Source organism: Vanellus vanellus, assembly GCF_965231255.1.
Source record: "Vanellus vanellus genome assembly, chromosome: 3".
Lineage (NCBI taxonomy): Eukaryota > Metazoa > Chordata > Aves > Charadriiformes > Charadriidae > Vanellus > Vanellus vanellus.
Genome location: NC_138907.1, coordinates 77,974,366 through 77,993,474, shown reverse-complemented (window position 1 = coordinate 77,993,474; position 19,109 = coordinate 77,974,366). Strand labels below are relative to the sequence as shown.

The 19,109-nt window shown below is 43.7% G+C and overlaps 2 protein-coding genes across 5 annotated transcripts in view; both read right to left on the bottom strand.

The window, feature by feature from the left end:
* Positions 1-5,564: 5,564 nt before the first annotated feature.
* On the bottom strand, positions 5,565-15,185 carry ZBTB24 (zinc finger and BTB domain containing 24). 4 transcript variants are annotated; one of them, XR_014268968.1, is made up of 8 exons: positions 15,168-15,185; positions 12,332-13,331; positions 11,755-11,922; positions 11,540-11,623; positions 10,766-10,849; positions 9,701-9,801; positions 8,468-8,549; positions 7,459-7,476 (listed from the first exon to the last, which is right to left on the bottom strand). XR_014268968.1 is itself a non-coding variant. In XM_082480964.1 (7 exons), the coding sequence occupies exons 2-7, from the start codon at positions 13,302-13,304 to the stop codon at positions 6,749-6,751; spliced, it is 2,205 nt and encodes a 734-aa protein (XP_082337090.1). In that variant the 5' UTR covers positions 13,305-13,331; positions 15,168-15,185; the 3' UTR covers positions 5,565-6,748. The 4 variants fall into 4 exon arrangements, 2 of the variants coding, with proteins under 2 accessions (XP_082337090.1, XP_082337091.1); XR_014268969.1 differs by lacking the exon at positions 7,459-7,476 and adding an exon at positions 7,520-7,562; XM_082480964.1 differs by lacking the exon at positions 9,701-9,801 and having other exon boundaries at positions 5,565-7,562.
* Positions 15,186-15,365: 180 nt separating this feature from the next.
* The window catches only part of AK9 (adenylate kinase 9), a gene marked incomplete at its 5' end in the record, with an annotated part of 78,728 nt that continues 74,984 nt past the window's right edge, over positions 15,366-19,109 (bottom strand). The window contains one exon of the mRNA XM_082480732.1: positions 15,366-15,728. Within this exon, the coding sequence (XP_082336858.1) occupies positions 15,526-15,728 (203 nt within the window). The 3' untranslated portion in view covers positions 15,366-15,525. The remainder of the gene's footprint in view (positions 15,729-19,109) is intronic.

The window sequence follows — 19,109 nt, the reverse complement described above, 5'->3', positions numbered from 1 at the left end:
GAATACCCTGTTGGTCAGTTTTGGGTCACCTGTCCTGTCCGCTCCTCCCCGCAGGTGGGACCCCACTATGCTTTTCCGCTTCTGACCCTCCGACGGGGCAAATAACAGAGTTGGTTGGCCTTGGCTGTTATAGCAATAAGTATAAGCAGGAGCCTCTCTGCATACCATGCCTGGGCATCAGCTATAAACAATTCATCTTATCACTCTGAGAGAGTGAACATTGTCTGCACAATACGCAGTTAATTTCAGTAGTTAGAAGAGGCCCAGCTAAGAAGCGAAGTTAGTGAACAAAATTGGTTCTGTTTTACCTCAAACCAGGACACATCCCTACTTCCTGTTGTGGGCAATGACATTGAAAGGAACAGACGAGCTCAGTCTGTTAATACGTGGCTCCGTGGCTGGTGTCACTGCCACAATTTTGGGTTTTTCAACAATGGAGTGGCCTATGCGGCACCAGGCCTGCTGGCAGCACATGGGGGCTGGCTCACTCAAAGGGGGAGAAGGGTTTTTGCCCAAAAACTAGCAGTGCTCATTAACAGGGCTTTAAACTAGATTCGATGGGGGAAGGGGGCATTATCGGGTTTGCCCATGACCAGCCAAGGGATGTTGTACCAAGGATAGAGGAACGGGGTGCTGGTGAGGGCCTGCAGCCATTCACTCCAAAATGTGCTGGCTACGCTGCAGCATGCTCGAAGTCTTATGTAGATGAGCCAGGAGCTCCTGGACCAACAGGAGCCAATGGGGAGGCACCGTTAATACATGGCAAAGGAGTACCGCCTGGAGAGCAGCGCAAAGTAATTACAGCTGCTCCAGCCAAGTCAGCCTCAACGAAGACACGGCTGAAGTGCCTCTATGCAAATGCATGTAGCATGGGGAACAAAGAGGAGGAGCTAGAGATGTGTGCACATCTCCAAAGCTATGATCTCATTGGCATCATAGAAACTTGGTGGGATGACTCCTATGACTGGAGCGTTGCCATGGAAGGCTACAGGCTCTTCAGGAGAGACAGGCAAGGGAAATGAGGAGGTGGTGTTGCCTTATATGTCAAGGAGCAGCTGGAATGCATGGAGCTCAGTCTAGGGATGGATAAAGACCCAACTGAGAGCCTATGGGTCAGGATTAAAGGGAAATCGGGAGCAGGGGACATTACATTGGGGGTCTGCTATAGGCCACCCAACCAAGAAGACCGAGTGGATGAAGCCCTCTATAGACAGCTAGGGGCAGCATCACATTCACAGACCCTGGTTCTCTTGGGTGACTTCAACCATCCCGACATCTGTTGGAAGGGTAACACAGCCAGGCATAGGCAATCCAGGAGGTTCTTGGATTGCATTGACAACAATTTCCTTCTCCAAGTGGTTGAGGAGCCAATAAGGAGAGGAGCTATGCTGGATCTTGTTCTTACCAACAAGGAGGGGATGGTAGACAGTGTCAAACTCAAGGGTGGCCTGGGCTGTAGTGACCATGAAATGGTCAAGTTTGAGATCCTCGAGGCAGCGAGGAAGGTGTGCAGCAGGCTGACCACCCTGGACTTTGGGAGAGCTGACTTTGGCCTCTTGAAGAATCTGCTTGGTATGGTGCCATGGGATGAAGAGCTGGAGGGAAGAGGGGTCAAAGAAAGTTCATTAATATTCAAGGACCACCTCCTCCAAGCTCAGGAGCGATGCATCCCTACAAAGAGGAAGGCAGGCAGAAAAGCCAGGAGGCCTGCATGGATGAACAAGGAGCTCCGGGACATGAACAAAAGGAAAAAGGAGGCCTATAGGGAGTGGAAAGAGGGGCGGGTAGTCTGGGAGGAATACAGAGGAATAGTTTGAGCAGCCAGGGATCAGGTTAGACAAGCTAAAGCCCAGATAGAACTAAATCTGGCCAAGGACATTAAGACAAACAAAAAATCCTTCTTTAAGTATGTCAGCAAGAAAAGAAAGACTAGGGAAACTGTGGGACCTCTCCGGAAGGAAATGCAAGAACTGGTTACCCGGGACAGAGACAGAGCTGAGGTACTCAATGACTTTTTTGCCTCAGTCTTCACTGGCAAGGACTGCAGCCACACTACCCATGACACAGAATGCAAAGACGAGGATTGGGAAAATGGAGAACCGCCCACTGTAGGTGAAGATCAAGTGCGAGACCACCTGAGGAAACTGAAGGTGCACAAGTCCATGGGACCTGATGAGATACATCCGCGGGTCCTGAAGGAACTGGCAGATGAGGTGCTAAGCCACTAGCCATCATATTTGAGAAGTCGTGGCGGTCTGGTGAGGTTCCTGCCAACTGGAAAAGGGGAAACATAACCCCTATTTTCAAAAAGGGAAACAAGGAAGACCCAGGGAACTACAGGCCAGTCAGTCTCACCTCTGTGCGAGGCAAGATCATGCAGCAGATCCTCCTGGAAACTCTGCTGAGGCACATAGAAAACAAGGAGGTGATTGGTGACGGCCAGCATGGCTTCACCAAGGGCAAGTCATGCCTAACAAATTTGGTGGCCTTCTACGAAGGGGTTACAGCAGCAATGGACAAGGGAAGACCACCTGATGTCATCTACTTGGACCTGTGCAAAGCGTTTCACACTGTCCTACATGATATCCTGGTCTCTAAATTGAAGAGACATGGATTTGACAAATGGACCACTCAGTGCATAAAGAACTGGCTGGATGGTCTCACTCAAAGAGTTGCGGTCAATGGCTTGATGTCCAGGTGGAGTGCAGTGACGAGTGGTGTTCCTCAGGGGTCAGTACTGGGACCTGTACTGTTCAATATCTTTGTTGGTGACATGGACAGTGGGGTCGAGTGCACCCTCAGGAAGTTTTCCAATGATACCAAGCTGTTTGGTGAGGCAGACAGGCTGGAGGGGAGGGATGCCATCCAGAGGGACCTGGGCAGGCTGGAGAGGTGAGCCCAAGCCAACCTCATGCAGTTCAACAAGGCCAAGTGCAAGGTCCTACATCTGGGTCGGGGCAATCCCAAGCACAAATACAGGCTCAATGGGGAATGGCTGGAGAGCAGACCTGAGGAGAAGGACCTGGGGGTGCTGATTGACGAGAAGCTCAACATGAGCCAGCAATGTGCGATCGCAGCTCAGAAAGCCAACCATATCCTGGGCTGCATCAGAAGTGTGGCCAGCAGGTCAAAGGAGGTGATTCTGCCCCTCTGCTCCACTCTCATGAGACCCCACCTGGAGTATTGCATCCATCTCTGGAGTCTCCAACATAAGAAGGACATGGACCCGTTGGAGCGTGTCCAGAGGAGAGCCACAAGGATGATCCGAGGGCTGGAGCGCCTCTCCTATGAGGAGCGGCTGAGAGAGTTGGGGCTGTTCAGCCTGGAGAAGAGAAGGCTCCGGGGAGATCTTATTGCAGCCTTCCAGTACCTAAAGGGGGCCTTACAGGAGAGCTGGGGAAGGACTTTTTACTAGGGCATGTAGGGATAGGATGAGGAGGAATGGCTTTAAACTGGAAGAGTGCAGGTTCAGATTAAACATTAGGAAGAAGTTTTTCACTTTGAGGGTGGTAAGGCCCTGGAACAGGTTGCCCACAGAGGTCGTTGAGGCCTCATCCCTGGAGGTGTTCAAGGCCAGGCAACCTGGTCTAGTGGGAGGTGTCCCTGCCTATGGCAGGGGGTTTGGAACTTGATCTTCAAGGTCCTTTCTAACCTAAACCATTCTATGCTTCTATGAGCTGCTTTGAAACAAAGTTTTTAAGGCGTGCATTTTTTTGCTCAGTAGTTCTTAGTGGCAGCTGGACCAAACAGCAAAGCTGAAGGGGTTTCCTTTCAAATTCAAAGCAATCCTAGGCTTCAGTTGCAGCCTCAAAAATGCACACACAGAGGAGGGATTTATTTTCATCTTTAATAGAAATGCATTCACTAGAAAGGAAGCAAACGGTGTCAAAAACGCAACATTTGTGGTATGAGAAACCACGTGAGCTTCTCAAGTGCAAGCTACAATGTGTGCTGACAACTTAAGCAACACAGGGTGCAAGATGAGTCACTGCTGTGCTATTATTCTCAGAAGCTCCTTTCTTCACTGTTAATTTGGTAGAAAAGCGTAAGAAAATTCCAAACCCAAAACCTGATTCTTTTTAGTTACAGCAAAAGCATCAAGCAATCACTATGTGATAGTGGCTCAAGCGTAACTGTAGCATCATAATGAATCCTGCAAGAACTTCACAATGAACAAATCAAAGTTCAAAAAAGAGGGAAGTATTTAAGTGATTTTACTGGCAGTCTTAGAACTTAGCTTGTAACCAGCTTTCAAGCATTTCAGGATTCATAAGTATATGGCAGAGAAGGATCTCAGTGCAAGCTCCTGTAAACTTATGGCCAGACAGTATTATGGCTGCACATTACAATATTTCAGAGAAAATCAGAGTTGTTAGGATGAAATCTCCGTAATATTTACTGTAAACTTAAATGCATACAATTAATCAGCAAGATTTTCACAGATGTCATAACAAGCTTCACTTGTGTTTTTTCATCTGTTCTTGCAGCATCGAGACCTCAAGCTCCCAAAGTATAAACGCAGAATATGCTGGGTATTTCTGGTGGCAGAAGTATACCAACTGCAATTCTCCATTCCAAGATAAAAAAACAAAGATGAAAAGCCTACCTAGAGTTTTGCTGTCAGACGTTTTTTTTTGGCATTGATTTATTCCCACTGTCTACCCTTTTCACAATCCATTTATATAAAAACTGATCTAGTACTTTGACAAAATGGAGATACTCACCCAAACCCCAGCAGCACACAGTCAGGAGCCAGCTGAGTAGTCTGGACTCAAACAAGGAATGTTGTCCAGAATTTGGGCTCCCCAGAAGGAGCCAGAATTGACACACTGGACTGAGGGCAGCAGAAGGCTGCCAAGGTGACTAAAGAGCTGGAGCATATTATGGAAAAAGTTGAGAGCTGGGTTTGTTCAGGCCTTAAAGAGGAGAAGGCTTTGGGAGGATCTCACTGCTGTCTTCAACTACCTAATGGGAGGGTGCAGAGAAGACAGAGCCAGACACTTCTTGGAGGCGCAGCGGTAGGACAAGAGGCAGTGAACACAACTGGAACACGGGAAATTCCAATTAAATACAGGAAACATTTTTTTCCACTGTGAATATGGTGAAACACTGGAACTGGTGGCCTAGAGAGGTTGTGGATCTCCATCCCTGGAAGCATTCAAAACTCAACCAGACAACAGCGACATGATCTAGGTGCACCTGCTTTGAGGAAGGTGATGGACCAGATGGCCTCTGAAAGTCCCTTCCACCTTAAATTATTCTATCATTCTACACACTGGGCTTTTATGCCAGTGAGTCTCTCTGGGCAGTCCTATAAACCAAGCAAGTACATAGCTCTCTTGTTTTGCTTTTAAATTCACCTGCCGATTCCTTAATTTTTACATTTTTCATTTGTTAAAACATAAAATATCAATGTAAATTACAAGTATGACATTTTAAAACTGAAGTGATGATTGAGCATGTCACTTTATGTACCAGTGGTATTTTATCTGGATTTTACCACACTAGTACACTATGTGAGATGTTACCAGTAGCCAAACTTGAAAATGCAAAGCATGTATTCTGGCACAGCATTTTATTAAGATGTCAAATCTTTTGTGTTAGCAGTCAGTCATTGAAAACAATCTGTACATATTTAATCTAGTCAGCAAAAATAGCTGTACAACTTCAACGCGATGTGCCCCATTTACATAGCTCGTTATGCTCTGAAGTGATTCTATTCATTGTTCAAGTCCCCACAAAAACAATTACCAGCTTTTACATATATTAAAAGTAACATTATGTTCTGCGCTCAAAAGTACAAAAAATAACACTTTAAATATACACTGGCTCCTAAGCTTAGACTGAGTCCTGTCAGGAAGAGCATTTTGCACTTCAATAGACAGTGCCTTCAACATCAACAGCTCTTCAAAGTGCTTGGCGGAGCGTGTGAATGCTATTCCCACTTACTAGATGATGAAACTAAGGCACAGAGGTCAGTTACCTTGCCCACAGTCACACAGGGAGCGAGTGATGGAACTAAAAGAGCAGAATTTGGGCTTTTTAGTTGTCCAGAGTAACCACCGCATCTCATTGCCACTATCCAAGTGCAATGGCTTAAACACTTCCAAGGAGCAAAACTTGTACAGCATACAGTAAACAGAAGGGGTGGATCCAGGGCCAGTCAAAGGCTGCAACAATTTCAACCCAAACCAAACAAATTTGGTAGTCAATAAATCAAAATGCACTTAAGGGAATGATCACATAGAAGACTATACATTAACCTGCAGAGAGAAAGCTCATTAAACGTAAGACATATGGTGCTAGCTTTGCAAAAAGTACTGGTTATCTTAAGCTTAACAGTAGTTCAGGTAATGTTGACTTCATCAGAGAAGTCATACTTTCTGATCAGCAAACATCTTAAACACTGTTCTTCTACCAGCAAGGTACGCTCCTCTGGAGAGTCACACAGAAATGCAAATAAGGGGACAAATATCTCCTCAGTAGGCATGGACACGTATGAGTCATAAAACCCCACATTAATCGCTTGTGAGGTATGGACTAAGTGGTAGAGAAATACCAATCTGGAAAAAATAAAAAAAGTCTAAAATAAATAAGGTTAAGAAAACTGAAAGCCACCCATCAAAAATCCCCAAGAAATGCATCTTCAGACAGATTATGCTGCAGAAAAAAAAGAATGCAGTATGTGTAATCACTGCCTGGATGAGAAGCATGCTATAGCCTAGCCCTCTGATGACAAATAAGCATTTCAGAAAGCCTGTCCTTGAATATGATGCTCATGAGATGACTCATTTACTGACAGAGACTGCTGATGGGATTCAGAAACAGGTACACTTTGATTCTGTTCTTCGCTGATTTGATGGGAAGGAACAGCATCTTGGCTAGAGTGAGACTGTTGACTTGATTCCTGAGTCAACTGCACGTGCTGAGCTGGATGTGAAGAACCTGCTAAGTGGATTTCTTCATTTTGTCCTTGATGAGCATGGAGATGTTCTAGTGCTTCCTTGGAAAGAGTGATGACATGCATTTGTTCAGGCTGGGCAGTCTCTATTTGGTTTGCAATCATATTGATACTTTGGACTTGTTCCGCTTGCTCATGCTGAGCTGAAAGCAGTAAGTTTTGCAACTGCTGTGGTGGCTGAGCAAGCAACGTGAGGTTAGCAGCTTGCTCTGTTGTCATATTTGGGGCGTTTTCTGCAGTAACAATACTAATGCCTTGATTATGACTAGGCATGAAGTTTATATTATGTACTGCATCTGTAACCAGTAGTTGAATTTCCTGCCCTCCAGAGGTGGCAAGCTGATACTGCTGCAGCTGAAGAATGTTTCTCATTTCTTCTGAATTAGCATTGGTGCTCGGAGCAGCACTGGCTTCCTGAAACTGCTTTTCCTTGCTATGAATTTTCAAATGAGACTTCAGGTTGTCCAGACGAGCAAACTGCAAACTACATTCTGGGCAGGAGAAAGGCTTTTTGCCTGTGTGTAAGATACAGTGTCTTCTCTTAGCACTGGAATCAGAGAAGGATTTTCCGCATATACCACAAGAATATGGCTTTTCTCCTCTGCAAAAGAATGTATCTGATCTCATTAAAATATTCACTCTGACAGTGCTGCTTTCTGCAACTTATCATAGAATAAAAACCTGAAATAATTATTCTGTTTTGCTAAATCATAAGCACTTAAGAATAGTGATGTTAAAAATGTTCTCTATTTGACTTCCTAATTATTTCCATTTGACTTCACAAACTGTACTTTCATTAGTGCACACTCAAGAGCTACAGAGATAACATAACCGCCCTCCTGTCGTAATACCAGAGGTACAAATTCTATGCTGCTAGATCTCAACAAGAATGCAACAACTTTGCACAACTGTAAGCACTGACTATTTAAAGAACGTTTATTAAGAGTGTGGACTTTAAAACAAAAAGAAGTGTCCAGATCCTAACTTACTGCCTTACTCAAAGGGACGAGAAATTTTCCTGGAAATGTTTTCTTTTATGTAAGGCCCACAACAGTTCTCCAATGATTTAAAATCCTACATGCCTTTATGCAATACATCACACTGACATGGGTAAAAGATAACTAATGCTATTAAAGAGACATGATAGAGTACAGGGAAACAGGACAATGCTCCAATAACTGTATTACACCATGGCTACTGTTCTACTGTCAAGCAAAAATTCACAGTAAAGTTTTCATATAAATAATATAGCAGTAAATATATTGCCATTAAACAGACACAAAAGAAGAATCTTACAATTTCTTGGCACATTAGTATTTAACAGTGCAGTTCTTTCCACTACCAATTAATTCTTTAAAATAGATTAAACAAAAATGTCAATCTTTAACCATCCATTCAAAATGCAAGCAAGTCCTGACCATTCTATAATTGAACTTGCACTACATACAGGTATCAGATTTTCATTACAGTCTTTAAAAATGTAAATTCTAATTAGACATACTCTACCTGTGAATTCTAATGTGAGTCTGAAGAGAACTTTTAGCTGTAAATGATTTGCCACAAATTTCACAAGTAAACGGCTTCTCACCTGTCAAAAAGAAATTTGACATCACTTTTTATATAGCACTTCTCATCAATACATTAAACATTTTATATTTCACCATACACAGTATCAAGTGTGTAATGTCAAATCCTCATCCTTCTGCCATGGGTCAGGACAGATATCTGAAACTGAATAAACTCACTAGTTAAATGAGGGTGTAGTATTATAAACGTACATCTCTGATGTTTCTCCCCTTTGAAGAATTGGGTGATCCAAGCCCTCACAGCAACAAAAATGTACCTGAGATACAGTTGCAGGTGTTCTACACAGAACAGACAGGTTTGAAAAAGGCTGACCCTAAATCAGTAGGCATTAATGCTAGGCTGGTGTGCAGCACCACGCAGATGAGTAAGCCTGGGTTTCCAAACCTGAAAAGTGAATCCCCTATCTTAACAAGTTGGCTGGCTTCCTATAAGGCTCCATCCTCTGAGGCCTATGATATCCTGGGAACACCAGTCAAAGAAAAAAAATTATGGTGGGTTGAATAAATCGCGGGTTCGGCTTTTTTTACTGCATTTGGAATTCTTGTGCCTAATTTAGTAGAAGCAGAGGAGCCAAATTAAATAACAAAAAGGTTCACAAGATACAGATACTACCCAACAAAAGCAAATCCTAATTCAGACCATAATATATCCTTGTTGCATTGAGCTTCTTTAAGACACTAGACATGTGAATTTGGATACTGAAGTGTGGTACTTCACACCATCCAAGCACACTGAACTGGGGATTGGGCTGTAGCCAGTTTACAAGGAAACTTCACATTTAGTAAAGAACTGCAACACTTGGCAGCTTTCATATGGCTTCGGAAGGCAGGGGCAAATTATGAGAGAAGAAGAAACATATGTCAGAAGGGACCTCTTGTCTTCTAGTCCCAGCGTCCTACTGAATACAGGAAGAACTTCCTAAGTAGACTGTACTCTTATGACATTCTTCTGCCAAAGCAGAACAGTCATATCGATGTTAAAATCTGTCCCCAAACTCCTTGGAATTTCACTTCTTGCTTTTGAGATGGGACAGGTAATTGCTATTTCTGCATCGTTAGTACTAGCATCCAGCCTGTCTTTTCTGGAAGCACAATACACTGCAAGCCAGTTTCTGCTAGAACTCATCTTAATTGATCTATTTTTGCAACTTACCTTGCTACTATGCTTCCTCTTCTCATTTCCCACTACAATTATAGAGCTGTATCAGCTTCAGATACAAAACTGTTGCATGTGTTAACAAACACAATGTTCTCCTTAACAGAAAATGCAGTATTTATAAGTATCACAAGTTAACAGTATTCTGGATACACCAAAAAATTCCAAAGGCACAAGTTCTGGCCTCATTAATTCCCAGGGAATTTAAAGCTGTGTTATTTTCACTAAGAAAGAGAAGGAAATGAATGATCTACATAACTTAATCTTGTGGATACCTTACTATAATCGCAGGCAACACACTTAAAAATTAACTTAGGGAAGAAAATTTCCACTGTTTATAGCTATTTTAGAACAAAAAAAAAATATTTACAAGTTATTGCATGAACTTACCCTTCAAAGAAACTATTTTAAGAACCTTATGTCTTGTTATCACAAGATGGTAGATCAACATTTTTATTCCTGTTATCCAGCTTTCAAGTATCACCTTGCCCTCTAAATCTCTTAAAACACCCTCTGACACACTTGCATTAAATCATTCCTCCCAGTCCATCTCCTGCCAACGTCTGGTTTATTACAGCATAATCAAAAGATAAATGGAAATAATTATTTTTCTGGTCAGCAGCATTTTTCATAAGCGCCCATCCCTCACAGACAGGGGTGCTGAACTCATTTAGCTTACTACTTAGCTTACTTCAAGCCCCATGCATGCTGGATACGCCTCTCCCGATAAACTGAATTCCCAGTCCAGGATTCTATCACAGGAAAGCTAACTGGCCTTTTCTACAGCAGGCTTTATAAGAATGGGGGGAAAAAAAAGCTCTTCCTGTAACAGGCACCACTTCTGCACTGTTGTAATACAAGATTTTTGTGCCCCTGCATTCTTCATGTCAAATCCCTTCATTAGCAATACAGGCATCATTATGTATAAGTAGAGCAGAAGTTCACCCCACAGAGACAATTGTCATTTGCCTAACATTGTTTTGTCTATATTACTTCAAGAAAAAAAACCAACAAAACAAAACAAAAAAAAACCCAAACTAAAAACATGACATACAATATTACCTGTATGTGTTCTTAGATGTTTCTTTAACTGAGCTGCATCCATGAATTTGCGACGACACTGGTTACATTCCGGCAGTGAATGGCCTTGTCGCAATAATAAAAAAAGTGTCAGTGCATAAGTGATCCCCTGTATCTCTTCAGTGATCTTTGTTAAAGCATTTTCCTGTAAAATAACCACTTTGAAATAATATAGAGATAAAACAAAAGGTGAATCACTGCCTCCTCCCTATTTCTCTATTTAATATTATCATGTGAAAAGAGGGGACTGACACCTGCTCCCCCCCAAACATGCATTCTCTTGAAGCTCTGCAAATTCTGATTTTTTCCACCACTTCCTGTGCGCGTAGCTTAATCTCCATCGTGCTCCAGAAGTGAGGACACTTCTTAAAGCTTGTGAGCCATTACTAGTCCAAAGTAGTGGGAAACTACAAGGCAATTTGCACAACAGGCAGTGGACACAATTGTTTATACAATTCCTAGTTTCCATGTAACACAGATAGCAGGGCTAAAATAATCAAGTTGTATGGCAAATACAGCATAACTGATTTTTAATCATCATAAGACTCCTTCTTGATTAATTATTTTTCTAAAAATTCCATTTATTATACACCATTTTGACTTTCACACCCTATTCATTGTTATATCAAGATACCACACATCAGGGTAGCAGAGACTATATACATCACTGAAGAAGAATTTTCAGCTTTAGCCAATCTTTAGGAGGACAAATCAGCATGGACGGTAAGCCAGCTCTTCAGCCCAAACTTGTTATACCTGTGTGTACTCGGTAGTGGCTCTTGAGCTGTCTCTTTTGGCTGAAGTATTTCCCACACTGATCACATGTAAAAGCCTTCTGCCCTGTAAAGAAAATCACTTATTAAAATGTTAGCCACATTCAAAGCAAACATAAGGAAATAAATAAAACTACACACACAAGAGACAGCAGAAATTCTTGGGGAGAGAGGTTACATTTGCCTTGAAATATTTACCCGTATGTAGGCTCATATGCTCCAGAAGAGAATGCTTTGTTGTCAGAGCCTTACTGCAGACGGTGCACGTGTATGGCCGTTCTCCAGTATGCATCCGCTCATGGACTTGAAGAGAATGCTTCTGGGAAAAGCCTTTGCCACACTCACTGCACTTAAAAGGGCGCTCCCCTAAAAGCAAAAGATGACATTTGTAAACATAGATGCATTAATTCTCACTAGATATTCTAAGCTGATAATGAGATGGATTGCAATGTAGTAGCTACTAAAAATGACTTTTGAATAGTGATAAGGAGAATTAAGAGACAAGCTTCACATAGCAATAAAATAATTCTTTAAATATTGCCATATAACTCAATGTTTAAACAGAGAAATGATTAACTAAACTGCAATCAAGGTAAGGCATAAAGGCTATGAGATCTGCTGACAAGAATAAAACAGTGAATGCACATAATTTGGATCAGCATACTATTTTGGGCAGTTCTCACTGCACACAACAGCCCACATTTCAACAACTAGCTCGCATTTAGCAACAAGTCACTAAACCCTAACCCCAAAGCAGCAGTCTCTTAAAGCCTACCTGTATGACTCCGCTGATGAATAGCTAAGAAGTGATTATATTTAAATACTTTGCCACAGTCTTTACAGCGAGCTTCAGAACCTGCACGTTTTCTTTTTCCATCAGTTCTCTTTGCCAATCCTTTTTCATCCTCATCACCAAGAAGTTTATAATCTTTTAGTTTGATTGATCTCCTTATTCTACGTTTGCTATAACGGCTAAGAGTGCTTTGTATGCCTTCAGATTTGGGATCATAATTCTCATCTTTCTCAGCTGACAGATTGACAGCAGCTTCTGAGCCACAAGCAGGCTCAGCTTCTTCTGCATCTTTCCTCACTGGACCCTGTTCGCTGATAACTGTTTCTTCTTCTGCGGTGTCTTTTTTCATAAAATTTTGCTTATTTTGCACAGAGTTGTTCTCTCTCAGCTGCACATCTTCAGCAGAATTTGTGGCTGATTTTTCTTCTTGGACATTCTTGACTTTCCTCGGTCGCCCTCGTTTTCGCTTTGGTGGATCTTCATTTTTCTTGTCACTTGCAATAAAGGCTACAGAGGCTCCACTGTTAGACGGAGCTGGTAATGCATTACTTGGGCTACGGCTGGCCTGATAGTCTGTACAGGCCCATACCAAGTCAGTCACTTTCAGCAGCTGCGCAGTAGCCAGAATTTGTTCTGTGCTTTTTTCACTGGCACGGAGGCAACCAGTGTAGATAAATTCTAGCAGTGCTCCAAAGGTGTCTGCAACCATTCCCTCCAACACGTAAATCGACTGCCCTATTTCACCCTCATCTACAAACATCATTGAGAAGTACTCACTGCTGGCAGCAAGCAAAGCTTTATGGGCTCTGAATTGCACATTCTCCACTATTAGGGTAATGTCACAAAGAAAATCCTTCTTCCTCTGTTCTTCAAAATTAGCTAGAATGGTGTCTTTGTGAGCTTTGGAGTGGATGACAACCAGTTTCTCAGAAGCGTCAGGAGCTGTTTCTGCCATTTTTACTGCGCATATGAAATGAGGTGCCTACAGGAACAGAATAGCTTTAATTAAGAAATATTTTAGAAGTCTGCATAATAAGACACTAAATATCATTTGCTTTATAAGGCAACAGAGTTCAACAGTTTCTGAAACAATTCTGAAGCATCTGAACTTTCTTTAAAAAAATCAACACTAATGTTGATTTTCTTCAAAAAGTGTTTTTAAATCCTACGAAATGTCTACAGATAGGCAGTAATTCTGATATAAGAAGAAATTATTATTTCACTTGTTTATCTCTGATGTACTGCAAACTGTATAGCATCTAAAAAAAAGGCTACCCCTTCTGAAAACTGCTTTCACAACTAAAACAATCGGATAAAAAGAAGTCTTTGTTCTCAACTCCTAAGTAGAAACAAGTAATAATAATAATGAAAAAAAGGTCAACTGCAGTGTCATCCCTGCAGATGCCACATATCAGATTATTCAGGGACAAGGCTAGGAAATCCTGTAATCAATGATAAAAATTCACTGGCAACAGTGTGGCAAGACTCCATGCCTTCTTTTACCCATTTCTATCCTTCTGAAAATTTCTTTTTCAGAACACTTACCTGCTAAGCTTCAGCCTATGGAGGTGGGCAGTAAGCAGCTTTTTCTAAGAGCTCTGTCTAAAATAGGGTCAACAATGCTTACTGTTAAACACCCATCTGGCTTGCTAAGCTCCTTCAATTGTAAAAATGCAGAAAAACTTAGCAAAACAATATAATCGAGCAATTTCAGAAGAACCCAAAATATACTATGCAAGAGATGTGCCAAAAATGTCATTCCAAGAGGATCAGCTGAGCCAAATGTGAAACAGATTAGCTACCTGCCACCGTAAAATACAAAGCTGTCATTTTAAATACAAACACATATTTAAACATAGCAATCAGTGAGCACAATGGTTCCGATTACTGAAGGAATGTCTTAAGAAACAACACAGACTTCATACAGATGATAGCTAAGAGCTACAGAGGTAGTCAACAAGTGATCCTTTAGTCCTATTCAGCTACCACGCACAATTTGGCTCTGGCATGAACTGTATCTGGGCACCTTAATTTCTGGAGGATGTGAGCCTGATGTTGCTGGAGCACGGCTGCAGGTCTGAACCACAGGGGACGACAGGAACTCCTGAAGAGCTGCTGCCAACTCTGCCTGCAGGCATTCCCCGGCAGTAGGTGTTCCAATCACATTAAGGACTTTGTTATTCGATCACGAGGTTACATCATCACTATTTTGACTGCAAAATCCAAAACACCATGCTCGGCTAAAAAACCCACTAGCTCTAGAACAAGGCTGTGTAATAAGAGGAAGGCACCCGTGCTGCCAGCAGCGTGCTCCAACACGCTCGGTCCACCTGCTCACGAGCTGTGGAAGGGCTCACGAGCAACACACGCGTTTTGCGGGGTGAGGCTGACGACGACTGACCGAGCATAGCCCCGACTCCTCCTCGACAGGAGCAGCGAGAGCAGGCCCCGCTCGGCTCGCTGCGGGCGCGGAGAGCGGGCGGTGGGCGGGTGGGCAGGAGGCGGCCCGCGGAGTGGGGATTGGCGGCACCGCAAATCCCCCTCCCGACCTCCCCCCAGCGCCCCACTGGAGCCCCGCGCTTGCGGTTTTGGCCGTCCCCTGGGGAAGGCCGTTCGTCCCCTCAGCGGGGCGCGGCAGTGCCGGGGGAGGGTGCGGCGCCCGCGGCCCAACTCCGCGGTGCCGGGGCGGGTCTGTCCCGCGTGAGGTGAGCCGCCGGCTCGGGTTCCCCCAGCCCGGCTGCTGCCGGCGGGTGGGTGTTGGAAGGCGGAGGTGGGGGGGAGGACAGGGGGGTGTCTCCCGGCGGCGCCCGGCACTCACCGCTCCGCCGCCAGGCCCCCCTCTGCGCAACCGCCGCCGCACTTCCGGCCCGGGAGGCAGCCGCGCGCCTTGCGTCCTGACGTAGCGGGCAGCGCGCGGCGCCAGCCGCACCTCCTTGCTCCGCCCCCCCTCCCGGAGCGGCGCGGTGGTGCACGCGTGGGCTGCCGTAATAAGTGTTAAGCGAGGCGTGACTTGAGACAAAAAGATTTTAATTTTTAAAATTTCGTGCCGAAGAAACCGGTCCTGGAGAGGGTGACGTTGCTCACCGGCCACGCGGGCGGCTGAGGGCGATGCTTCGTGCGTTAATCAAAGGAAAGATGAGGGGGAAAGAGGGAGGAAGGGAGACTGGCCGCCCGCCCTACCACAAGCCGGGGCTGGCGTCTTTCAGGGACAGAAAAGCCCGCAGCCTGGCGTCAAAGCCCAGGGGCCTGTGCCGCGGCTCCCGGTACGGGCCCGCCATGGCCGCCCCCAGGTAGGGGAGCAGCCGGCAGTGCGCCATGAAGCGCCCCAGCTTCCTCTGGTAGGCCTGCCGCGCCGGCTCCGAGCTCCTGGCGTTGTGGCCTGCAAGAAGTGGAGCGGTGTCTTAGCGCCCCCGGTTAACTCCGTGGAACCACATTACAGAAATTGTGAAAGGGCTCAAGTCCACACCTGATGTTTTCATCCTGCCATGGGCTGTGCCCGTTGACACCAAATCACAGAATCATCAGAGTTGGAAGGGACCTCCAGAGATCATCTAGTCCAACTCCCCTGCCAAAGCAGGATTGCCTAGAGCACATTACTCAGGACTGCATCCAGGCGGGTCTTGAAAATCTCCAGGGAAGGGGACTCCACAACCTCCCCGGGCAGCCTGTGCCAGTGCTCTGTCACCCTCACCGAAAAGAAGTGTTTCCGTGTATTTGAACGGAACTTCCTGTGTTCTAACTTGTGCCCATTACCCCCCGTCCTGTCACTTGGAACCATTGAAAAGAGCCTGGCTCCATCTTCCTTCAACCCACCCTTTACATACTTGTACGCCATAATAAGGTCTCCCCTCAGCCTTCTCTTCTCCAGGCTAAAGAGTCCCAGCTCTCTCAGCCTTTCCTCATAAGGCAGATGCTCCAAGCCCTTAATCATCTTAGTTGCCCTTCGCTGGACTCGCTCCAGCAGTTCCCTGTCCCTCTTGAACTGGGGAGCCCAAAACTGGACACAGTATTCCAGTTGTGGCCTCACCAGTGCAGAGTAGAGGGGGAGAATGACCTCCCTCGACCTACTGGCCACACTCTTCCCTATGCAGCCCAGGATTCCATTGGCCTTTTTGATGCAAAAACCAATGCAAAAATCAAGTCTGGTCGTTCAGAAGTTCCTAACTCCAAAAGGGTAATGATAACCTTTGTAAACAAGTAAGGAACATAGGCTCAGGCACCACCAACTTCCCATACCTCGGAGCCGTGAGGCAATGGCCGATGTGGGTGATGTGGCACGTACCCTGAGATGGCGTTGCGCAGGGACAGCCCATGCACAGCGTGGCTGGCACGGGGCCGCTGTGCCCCTGGCACAACTGTACTCTGATCTAAATGCCCATAAAAAAATCAAGAGCTGACTTGTACTTCAGGGGAGGGAGGAAACATCAGGGCCAAGAACTTTACAGTGAAGATAGTCTTGTTTCTTCTCTTTCCTACCTCTCTGCCCTAAGCTGTATTTTGGTGTACCTTAGTATTGAGTGCCAGTCCTCAGAGTATTCTTTATTTTAATTGTTAGACTGAGGTAAAGGGGAAGGAGTGATTTAAGATGGCCAAATCATAACCATTTTTCTCCCGTAAATGGTACTTTATATCTCATTACAAAAACTGGACAGTATGAAGAATATGCTATGAGACACTTCACCCCACTAGCTTTAAATTGTAGACAACTGCATTTAACAGCTTCTGAGTGATTTTTCAAGCAGAGTTGTACATAGAGCTCTTACAGGAGTCAAGTTTGAAGGGCACTGAATCACTCTAGTGATGTATGGTTTCCCGCTCTTTTTTGCAGGAATAAATCTCTCTGCATTTATGATTGATCACCTGTACCTTCTTGTCTTGGATACTGAAAGCAATCCAGTATCGTCATAAAAGCTGCAGGAGCAACTAAACCACTGTTTCTTGTCCCCTATTTAAATGTGAGATTAGAGACTGACATACGTTAAAAACAAGAAAGTCTTACTTCAGACAGAAATAGGATTTAAAAATTTTCCAAGGGACCACAACTTGAAGCACTTCGATCACGTTTTTGATCAAGGACAGTGTGACTACTCTGGAGAGACACACAATAATAAATAATGCTGTATTTGCAAAGGAGATTTTTCAGTATACTGGAATACTGTATCTTAAAGTTGGAAGCAGTTCTGCCCTGTATTAGAAGAAGATAACTTGTTTTCCTGGATTCCTACGGTCAAACCGTTTGTCACTGCGTGAAGAGAAGAGATTGGTGCACTTGCATAACCTTTCCAGTTCATCATCCAGTGCTAATAATGATTTAATGATGCAATATATGAGCAAAGCATTCCTAGCGTGGACATTGTTATGTTAGCAAAGCTGTGCTAACAATAGAATGAACACAGTCTTTGTGGATGAAACAAACTACAATATAAAAGCAGTTTTGCTGGCTTAAGAACTGTGCTTTTATACAGAGGCTTATCGCATGCCTACACTGTTCAGTGGTCTTCCTTAACAAAGCTATGCTAGTAAAAATCTGTGATAGTCCAAGAAAATTCTGGAGGACTCTGGAAACTGCATGAGGAAACATATCATGTGTAAAACTTTAGACAAATAATACAGATAATATCTAAAATAATAAGTAAAGACTCAAAATAAGAAAAGGCAAGGTAAAGTTCACAGGTTGGCTGATAAAAGGCAGAACAGTCTGGCTCCAGAAATCTCCAGTAGTACTGGAAACCAGATCAAAGCTACAGCAAAGCTGCAAATTAGGCTGTTGGAATCCTGAAAGCTGGCACTATTTAGGCTGATGGCAAACTATTAAAGATTATTAGCTGCAACTGCTATCTTGGACTGCAAAAAAACAAACAAAGAAAAATTCTAAAAAATAGCAGATATGAATGCGGGAGACCAAGCTTGAACAGCTTTCCTCAGCGAAGGAGTAGTGCTAACCCCAGGTAGCTCCATGAGATGTGTTACTTTATCATTATTTTGTGGGCTGAGTACAAACCACCTGATTTTAATTTTGGATTGTTTATCTTTGTTATGGAAAAGTAAAGCGATCAATTGGACTGTTGATTAAATAAAAAAAAAAGTTAATAACATACTGATACTCTGAATCATGTTAATATTGAGATCTTCCCGAATAATTTCACAAATAAGCAGACTGATAAATAACATCTAATTTCTCTGTGCTAAAAACTTAAAAATATAATTTAAACTGCATATCTATTCTTTAGTACTGTGTATCGGTACTGAGCCCATGCAAAAGAAGGGCTTTTCTTGAAAATGACAGGTGTTCTGTGTGCACTTAAGCTGTTTTTCAATACAATTAGACCTCTCATTTACATATTTAGCTGATATGTTGTTGGAGGTGTGTATGATGAGAAAGTTGTCTTCAGGTTATCTGTAAGGCAAGGTTTGTTAATAAGTTATATTTGACCACCTGATACAGTTGAAAAAAAGGCAACATTCAGGCACCTAAACCATTCCTCACATAGTATTTCAGCAGCCTTCTATTACAGTAATTTTAATCATTTTTTAAGACAATTCAGGTTGTCTATGACTAGTTTAAAATGTAATACCACCTAGATTATAAAATTTTGCTTTCTGTTTACATACCCCAACAGTGCATGTTAGAAATGTTTTCAAGGCCATCAGGTGGTTGGTGATAAAATGTCATTAAAGTCTCCTGAATTGTGAGAGATCACTTACCTATCTACCTGTCGTATTAACCTTATTTTCCTCCCTGGTCCTTACACATTTCCAA